General features: G+C 39.6%; 1 protein-coding gene across 1 annotated transcript in view; it reads right to left on the bottom strand.

Annotated features, from left to right (window-relative positions):
- Nucleotides 1-3,982: 3,982 nt before the first annotated feature.
- Nucleotides 3,983-10,353, bottom strand: part of loxl1 (lysyl oxidase-like 1) — a 171,450-nt gene continuing 165,079 nt past the window's right edge. The window contains exons 4-7 of the mRNA XM_070853604.1: nucleotides 7,338-7,494; nucleotides 6,990-7,085; nucleotides 6,624-6,739; nucleotides 3,983-4,338 (exon numbers count right to left, since the gene is read on the bottom strand). Coding sequence (XP_070709705.1) covers nucleotides 4,332-4,338; nucleotides 6,624-6,739; nucleotides 6,990-7,085; nucleotides 7,338-7,494 — 376 coding nt within the window. The 3' untranslated portion in view covers nucleotides 3,983-4,331. The remainder of the gene's footprint in view (nucleotides 4,339-6,623; nucleotides 6,740-6,989; nucleotides 7,086-7,337; nucleotides 7,495-10,353) is intronic.

Raw genomic sequence — 10,353 nt, 5'->3', positions numbered from 1 at the left:
ACGTCTACATATCAATATTCATTCTAAGTCACAGCGCCACCTTGTGGCAACAGAAAGTAACATGAATTAACTATCAAAATTTCAGCGGTTTATAGGGGTCGTAAATGAGCGAACTACTCCGAGGTCATTGAAGCGATCGACTTCAAACTTGGTCAGCTGGCAGGACAAATATTAAAGATGAAAAGTTCATCAAAAGCTTTATATTATCTTTAACGGTTTGGGCATGGCGAGCTGTCAAAGTTCTGTGTCTCGCCATGGCACCGAAAGTTCTTCCAAGTTCACTGTAGGTTACCCAGTGTGTTTCACACTTCTCCTGTTTAGTCACAAAAGCCTCAAGACCTTCACAGTGTAGTCAACACTTCATATACTGGAATATAGGACGTCATTAGCGGCCGTTTTCTAGGGCAACATAGGGGACGCGGGAAGTGACGTGTAAGTCCTTCACGCGCTGTCCAAACTACACGAACGTTCTGAGCCGCGTGGAAGGGGCGGAGTCTCCGCACGCCCCGACGCACACAGAGGTGCGAGGGCCCTCCAACGCTGCTTGCAGCTTTAATTATTGTTGTTTTTGCTGCTGCTATTTTAAATTCAGAGTAACTTATTTTCCTCATGTTTCATCACAGATATTTCCCAGTCAACATCAGAGGGCCCAAACAGCAGCATCTCAAGTTTTTCCCTCGTACTCTTCAAGGGGACGGAAGACGAGGCTTCAAGAAAGACTGGCACAGTGCGCACGCATGGCTAGAATACTCTCAGAGCTATGGTAAAATGTCTATTGTCAAAGACAATGCTTTTGTGGACATAGTCTGTTACATGTTTACAGCAGAATAAAGCTGTATTGAAAACAATCAAAGGCCTCTGTGTGGTGCTTTTAAACTTGAGTAGACTTGTTCCCTGTAACTGTTTAGTTCATTACATGAATGTACTCCCTAATAGTAAAGCTGTATAATACAACTACCTTATTAGAACAATGAATTTCCTAACTCATAAATAAACCAACACTTAATAAAACAGGCTTGTATTAGTCCATGTACATCCAAGTAACATTAACTGTAAAATTAGAAAGTATATGAGTACGTGATTCCTTAACTCTCATACTGACATCGATTTTGACTAGCCTCAATACTTACAACAGCTTTTCTTCTTGAAATTCCGTTATTGTTTTTGGTTTTGGTGTGCCACCCCAGGATTTTCACTGGCCCTATCTGGCCCACCCTGTGAAAAATTTCTGGGGGCGCCCCTGACACACACTCTCCCTATTGTTTGTTAGCTAGTCACACTTAGTTAGATTGTTTGTATGTTTAACTTTATGTCTTGATAAATGTTTTAATCCACATGCTGTCTTCTTTAATATTGTACAAAAGTGAATACTGCCAACCTCTACTCTGTCAAGAACTCCAAAATCCTTCAACTAGCTGTCAATATGGTAATTTTGGTTTTAGTTATTAAGTTAATCATTAATCACAATATCAAATTGATAGTTTAGTTACTTTATGAGGCTGAATCAGTATTGAGGTGGTGCCCCAGAGTACTGGGCTCAACCACATTGTAAGCTCCTCTCTCACACAGTGTTTAATGTAATGACTCTTCATGCATAATGAGACTGGTTTCTGCTTGCTGAAAAATGTCAAATGTTCACTACTAAGTGAGTGAACTTGGAAAAAAAGTGATCTGTGGCTGCTTGGTGACAGTGTGTGACAATGATGGGAATATAAAGTAATATGATTATTTTTCAGGATATTTACACACATCTCGACATACCAGATTCTGATGACTTGAATACAGTATGAAAAGTAGTGACTGATTCATCTTGCACAGCACCAGCACCACCACCTAGTTGTCGCAGGCACTGATTGGTGTTTGCAGTCATCTTATATACAGTGTATAATCTTTTGTATTCATTAAGGTCAGATTTCCATCCCTGCCTGAATCATACATGACAGACTTACATACAGTACCCAGGAAAATGCCTTAATGTTTAAAACATATCACACATAATCTTTTATGACAGCGATGATTTCAGTAATTTGTCACACCTGTCACACAGCATATTCTTTGAACCTACTGATACATATTCTGTGTAAAACCTGCAGATGTGGGTTTATACTAAGCACAGCACTGCTACACTGCTGTTAGAATGGCGCATAGCATTCATATTCCATTCTGTACACACAGTGGATATGTAAATGCATTTATTGTATAGGACATATTCGACAGGTGTTCTTTGTAAGAAAAATACAAAATTCATCACCACATGTCAAAGATGCTATTTAACTGTCAATCCAATGACTGTCCGAATCAAGTGTCATTGCTTCTTTTCAGTGAGCACACAAAGTAATCACGAGCTACAAAGGTAAATAAGATGCAGCTCAAATGAATTAAACTTAGCCACATTTGACAGTAATTAGTGCTTTATCATTGTTTGATCAATACATAAAAGCCAGATAGTTACTGCAAAAAAGTCACTTTTACAGATATTAAAGTTAGAATCCTTAAGATGTTCATGTAACCAAACCCCATGTTCTATACAATTCATGGTCTGCAATGTTTCTACACTAGCCATACAATGTATTTAGAATGTCATTACCTCTCAACATGTTCCTTGTCAGTGGTGGGGTCTGGAACTATGCATGCATGTAATCCAGCATTGCTGTTTTTAAATCACTATTCACTCTCTTTACATCATATTGCTGTTTTAAGTTACTGCTAATGCAGATCGAACAGCTGCTGGTTCATACTAAAAGTGTACAAGCGTTTTTGTCACAAAGGCTAAGTGCGATCGCTAACGCATCTACAAAACAAGACAACTGCAATTTTCAACATCAGATCAGTTTTAAATATTGCAGAGATGAACTGAGCAAGAATTCCTAGTCACAGACAGCTGTTGAAAAGCTGAAGGCGACGCAGCTTCTGAGGTAACCAACTCCTGTTAATGTGACATGATGGAAGAAGGCAAATTACTGAAATGTGAGTTTGTTTTGTTGCTTTATAAGCAGATACAGCGTTTACTGGTTATACCACCAGCAAGCGCAGGTGTCGCCAAATAAACCAGGAGTGAAATCTTTAGGATGATACATTTCTAAATATCATCAGTGTAGATTTGAGGGTTTAAGCATTATGCTGCAAGAGAGTGGCAACAGGCCCCAGTGGACCATTGCAAAGAGTTTCCACTAAAAACCAAACACTTAACAGGAAACAACAGCTCATTCAATCGGAGAGGTAGGTCGAGATGGCTTTCTAACCCTCTGTATTATAATACATTTGTTTGTAGCAGTAGTGTCATATACTATAGTATTATATATATATGTGTGTGTGTGTGTGTGTTACAGTAAGAGGTCAAACTGGATAAACAAAGTACAATCACTTACATCAAATTAATCTCAATCATTAAAGTCATGCATCAGTGGAATATTTGTATATATGTTCTTCAAAAGATGACCTATGTGCCATCTGACCAGTGTTGGTACAGCTTACATAATGAGAGTCTTGTTTCCTGGAACACACCCTTTTCTGCCAGTTGAGCCTCCTGTCCCTGTTTTACTGAAATAAGAAAGGACAAATAGGGACACGTGAAGATTATGCAAGGATTTAGAGGAAGACAGCGCGCAGTACTTACAATCTGTCTGGGAGTTGACTTTTTTCGATGGAGCTGACAAATGCAAATATGACCTGCTGTTTTCCTTTTGCTATTAACACAATGTTTAACAGGATGTGCCCAGAGAATCACAGTGTCCCAGCGTGATCCACTGATGCAGTGAAGTGAAAAGAACCAAAACTAACACAATTTGTTTTAGTCAGTGGGCATCTCTGTCTCCGTCCCCACACTGCATGGATGAATGCACCTGGGAAGACGTTCTCCCATAATTTTATTTGTTGGATTGCAGCTGAACCATGACTTATGTGGAAGCACTCATTTCAGCACCGCAACTGTTTCACATATTATTTGTAATTCACACAAATAATGCATAGTGCATAGATCTATTTTAAAAGTCCTAACATTTACCCAAACCAGACTGGCAGAGTATGTAATATGAAAAATGGAGTTAGTAGAACACTATTACAGAATATAATATAGATGTAAACTGTTGATTCATTACCGGGATATCAACGTGCAATACGCATTATGCATTATGCAGTGATGTCAGTGTGTGTGTCTTCCTTAAACCCCTACATTCTTTTCAGTGCCAGAAGAATTCTTGTTTGCTATGCACCCAGCACCCCAAGACAGCACAAAATACTACAGACAAACAACAACAACTAATGGATTCCATTCACATTACAATGGAATAGCAACCAGGGTCACTCTCGCGTGGCAGTCTTCCAGCGCCTGATCAAGACCTGTAAAATAAGCAAACAAGACTTATTTTTAGAGGAACTGCAGCACATGTGCACATGTGCACAGTGAACAATTTCAATGGGCTCAAACAAAATAACTGCTGGTATTAAGTTCTGAACTATTCTGAACCAATGAATTTAATAAAAGATATTCATGCAGATTCAAAATGCCAGTCACATGAAAGATGTTTTGTATTCATAATCATTTTTACACCATTTTACAGAAGCTGTTAATGCAAAATGCCAAACCTATATAAAAGCTGTCCTTTTTCCTCATATAGTTTGATTGTGGTTACCTAACAAGCAAATTGAATTATCTGGTAAAAAGTCTGACATGTAATGCTACATAAAGAAAAAAATCAGTGTAGTGTAATGCAGTGTAGTGCCAGGTATTATACCATGAGTATGATAAGTAAAAAAAAATGTAAAATCAGACTGTAATTTACTTTGAACAGCTGTTTTAATAAGAAGCTGTACAGAACTGTTGATAGCTGCTCATTGGCTTTGGAAGTAATGCTCAGTTATTCCTCTGAACAGGAAGCTGGCTCGCCAGACAAGCTGACTACAGCAAACAGTGTGTAATCCGTTTCTTACATTTTTGCTCGTGTTTTTAGTTTTGGAAAATATTAAAAAGGTACAGTCAGTGTGGTAAATAGCTAAATGATGCTGGTGGCAGTTATTACTGATTGATTGAGAGGCTGCTGGAGCACAGTCATACAGTACAACAGCATCAAACGGTCTAAAGTCCAGCCTGATGTTACACCATTCAGACTCAGGCATCCGTGGTGTAAAAAAAACTTCAGTTTATTATTTTGCAGCAAGACTTGGTAAAACATCCAAGCTGATGGTACAGCAGCACCATGCTCACACTTCCATCAGAGACCAGCTGCTAACACTAACAACTGCAACTGGTCTTCTTCCATGTGGCTTCCAGTAATGTGCCAAAAACAGATAATTCTCTTACTCTCACTGCTATGTTTTGGCCAGCGACATAATGCATAACTCATAACAGGCTAGATATTACAGTGTGTTACCAAACAGTATGTTTTTCAATTGTTTGATTCAGTCAAATCGGAGTAGATGGCAATAAGTAATGTCTGGGCACTTTGTTGGGTCATAAATCCACTTGGACGGGGTGGAGTCAGTCTTAATTTATCACAAATGATCAGGTTCAGGCAAGGCAGCAAATTATTACTACATCACTAAAACAGATTAATACCAGGTTTTTAGCATAAATTCCATGTGTACAAACTGGTCAAAGTTGTAATCCCAAATTACAGTGGCATGTGTAACATCATTGGTTTTCCGTCTTTCAAAAAACAGCACTCAGGTGTGTGTGGGGGACTTACTGCAAAAATCACACAATGCAATCATTTTATAATACAAGTAGAAAAGTGTCTTTAACAACACCTCTGTCTTGTAATCAGCCAATCAAAAAACATTTTCAACAATTCATACTACTGAAGTCAATTGACAATCAAGGTGTACTTTTATTACCATGTTTATTATTTAGTTTCAAATTAAAATGTGTTTAATTCATATGTAATGGTAATGGTTTGTTTTTAATGTGTTATTTAGTAGATGACTCATTTCTGACACCCCACATACAACACTTGGCAGAACTGTAGCCTTACTAGAGTAGATATAAATACAAGATGAAATTGGATTTGTTTTCAAATTAAGAAACTACTCAAGTACTCGATTTAAATGACGGAAATAATACTCAATATATCTGTTCTTACATGTCTTTTATTGGCATCTGTACAAGCTTTCATTAACACTAGAAATGCTAGAAAACATCTTTCTGCGTGTATGTGAAACAAGGGAGCTAACGTGGGCACCTGAACTTTGCTCATGTATATGCACTCTATATAAAACAGTCTTTTCAATAGGATTGGTGGTTATTGCAATGATATACTTCCTAATAGCACTATTCATGAGTTCAACACATTTATCTGCCTTTGAGGGAAAATATGAAAGTTTCAGAGGCTATTAGTCTTAACTGGAGAATGACAACATCATTCATTAAATCATCAGGTATTTTAGCCAGGAGCCCATTAAGTCCACTGAGTAATTCAAAGCACCATGAGGCTCATCATAAAACTGCATTTAGCTGTCACCCTGCCATGTGGTTCAGTGTAACTCAGTACTTGGAACATGACGCAAATCCTGATTTACAGTTTGAACTTTAGTTTCCATTCCACAAAAGAACAAAATCTGAAAATTGTGCCGCTTTTACTTGTACAAACAAAAGCAGCAAAAAAGTTTGTGCATTCAGTCTTACTTACTGTGCTATCTTGCAGTTGGTTGTTGTAACAAACCGTCCTGTGTAATGTATATTACACCTCACCACATTGTTGGTGAAGTCTGACTCCATCACCAAGAATTTGGGATTAACCTGGAGCTGAGAGACAGAAGGCACATTACACATTACAATTTACTGTAATCACTACATTTCAAGCGTTAATCGGCCCAGTAAACCAGTGAAATGCTGCAGCCTGAATAAAGCCTAGATAACTGGAAACCTAAAAACTTCAGCAACTTTATAACCTTTTTTATAACCCATATGAATTTGTTTTAATGGCCTTGACCCTCACTGTCTTCCATGATATGTTTACAAACTTGCCATGTCCATGAGATTCTCATTTACCTACCTTTAGTATGTAGTTTCCAGGCTGGATGTCTGTAATATCAATCCACTGGCAGTCAATATCAGCATTGTATGTATCGTAGCAGCCTGGGCTCAGACCCTGAAGAAAAAGGGGGGAGATGGGCTTATATGGAATACTGATCTGAGTGAAAAATAGTTGCAATTTGAAGTCATTGGTTTTTTGACAACCAACTGAAAACAGAGCTTGGCTAAGTAATACATCTGTCTGACTATTTGCAGTGACACTAATCTATAACAGTATAACTACAGCGGATGGATGCTGGGGTAGTGGTTAATAAAGTATGTGGTAAAAGAAAGCCACCAAATGTAAATCAGAATGTGATGTTTTTACCTGAGTGTGAGCAGAACAGGCATAGCGCTTCAGATGGCCAAAGTCGCAGGTGGTGTCCTCCAGACAGAAGCTAGCCTTGTGTCCCTCTGCCACTTTACGGCCGGTGCCAACCTCCAGTAAATCATAATGACTGAACTCATCCATACTGTGGTAGTGCCTGTCGGAACGAGCAAGAGAAGTCAAAAGTGAAACATACATCTTAGTTAAGGTAGCATAAGTAACATATGGAAGCACAAATTATTGACAGTTTATACATTTGTTATTAGGGCCCGAGCACCCAGCGGTGCAAGAAAATGTCAGGGGGGCAAGAAAATATCAGGGGCCCAAGCACCAGGTGGTGTGAGGACCCCATGGGGGTCGAGCACCAAGGGGTCGAAAACATAATTGAAATGCAAGGAATTCTTCTTATTATTAGGGCCCCAGCACCAAGCGGTGCGAGGACCCTATTGAAATGCGAGCATGAAAAACGTGCAAGGGAGGAAACGTACCAGTACCCAAGAACCAAAAATACGTCAAATGCAAAAAACCAGGCAACCAGGGGGCCAAAAACATAGTTGAAATGCAAGGAATTCTTCTTCTTCTTCTGGTTCTTGTTTTTAGGGCCCGAGCACCAAGCGGTCTCTCTCTCACACACACACACACACACACACACACACTCACTCTCACACACACACACACTCACTCTCACACACACACACACACACACACACACACACACACACACACACACACACACACACACACACACACACACACACACACACACACACTCACTCACTCACTCATACTGACATACATACATACAAACAACTACATGTGTTGACTCACAACAGTCACAGCAACTCTGCCAGAGTCCGATTTTCAAAATAAAAGCCCTGTGTTTTTCAAAATAAATTTCATCAGATTGTTCATCTGTACATCCCTCAACTTCTTCGACCAGCACACACACTCACTCACACTCACTCACTCACACTCACTCACTCACTCACACACACTCACAGTCACTCACACACACTCACAGTCACTCACTCACACTCACTCACTCACTCACACACACTCACAGTCACTCACACAAACACACTCACTCACTCACTCACTCACACACACTCACAGTCACTCACACTCACTCACACTCACTCACTCACACTCACACACACACACTCCCTCACTCCCTCACACACACTCACTCACTCACTCACTCACTCACTCACTCACTCACTCACTATTATTATTATTCTCCATACTTATTGGTGTGAATGCTGAAAGCATACACAACATATGTTGTTGTACTTTATTATTGGTGTGTATGCTGAAAGCATACACAACATATGTTGTTGTACTTTATTGGTGTGTATGCTGAAAGCATACACAACATATGTTGTTGTACTTTATTATTATTATTGGTGTGTATGCTGAAAGCATACACAACATATGTTGTTGTACTTTATTATTATTGGTGTGAATGCTGAAAGCATTCACAACATATGTTCTTCGACTTTATTATTGGTGTGTATGCTGAAAGCATACACAACATGTTGTTGGTGTGTATGCTTTCAGCATACACAACATATGTTGTTGTACTTTATTATTATTGGTGTGTATGCTTTCAGCATACACAACATATGTTGTTGTACTTTATTGGTGTGAATGCTCAAGCATTCACACTATATGTTCTTCTACTTTATTATTATTGGTGTGAATGCTCAAGCATTCACAACATATGTTCTTCTACTTTATTGGTGTGTATGCTGAAAGCATACGCAACATATGTTGTTGTACTTTATTGGTGTGAATGCTCAAGCATTCACACTATATGTTCTTCTACTTTATTGGTGTGAATGCTGAAAGCATTCACAACATATGTTCTTCGACTTTATTGGTGTGTATGCTGAAAGCATACACAACATATGTTGTTGTACTTTATTATTATTGGTGTGTATGCTGAAAGCATACACAACATATGTTGTTGTACTTTATTATTATTGGTGTGTATGCTGAAAAGCAAGGCCCACTATTATTATTCTCCATACTTATTAGGGGGCCGCTTGCAAGCAAGGCCCACTATTACTATTCTCAATACTTATTGGTGTGAATGCTGAAAGCATTCACAACATATGTTCTTCGACTTTATAATTCTTATTCTTCCGCCGCGTTTTTCGTTTTCGACTTTTCACGTCCATGACATTCAAAACTTCCGAAATATTCAACGTTTTCCCTGGAAATTTCCCCATAGAAATTAATGGGAAAAATTTCAAAACTTCCCATTTCTTCAACCAACTTCAAGCCTTCACAGCTTCCTCATACATTCAGCCACAAACTCCATTCAAACTTCAAAACATTCAACATCTTCTCCTCATTCAGCACATCATTCAACCCACTTCATCCCATTCACCCTTTCACCACATTCACCTTTCAAAAAAAAAAAGTTTTCCACCCCTTTTTCAGATTTAACATTAGTGTGTGTGTGGTGGAATGTTCAGGCCTAGAGTGGGGACCAGCATAGCTAGAGTGGAGAGGAGCAGAAAAATCGTCTGAAAACATCGTGTTTAGCTCGCTCTCACACCCACAGCGTGTCACTCAGACTCACAATTCATACATCAAAACGTAGGCCTGCTCGGCCCGGTCGCAACGATGTGACTTCGGGCACACAGAAACGAACGCAATCCGCGCTACGAGCCTCCAACCGACGGGAAGTGTGACCAACTGCCGCAAAAACTGCCATGTTAACTGATGCACAAAGCTGAGGAGGGAGGCAGACGCAACCACTTTTGTAACCTGCTCCAGAGCTCTCATCTCACAAGTTAGAGACCTCAAACTACACGTGTGTGTTCAGCAGACCCTCCTCTGTCCACTGGTCCACACGCCAAAGCTCTGACACTTACGGTGCCCATGCAAAACCTGCACTTTCAGCGGCATGTCACAGCTGAAATCTCAATGAAAATAGCTGTGTGTGGACCAGCTGGCACGTCACCACGGCAACCGGACAGCTGGAGGAAATCAGCACACACACACACAC

This window comes from Pempheris klunzingeri, chromosome 1 (assembly GCF_042242105.1).
Source record: "Pempheris klunzingeri isolate RE-2024b chromosome 1, fPemKlu1.hap1, whole genome shotgun sequence".
Taxonomy (NCBI): domain Eukaryota; kingdom Metazoa; phylum Chordata; class Actinopteri; order Acropomatiformes; family Pempheridae; genus Pempheris; species Pempheris klunzingeri.
The sequence above is the reverse complement of the archived record's forward strand: the minus strand, read 5'-3'. Positions and strand labels throughout refer to the sequence as shown.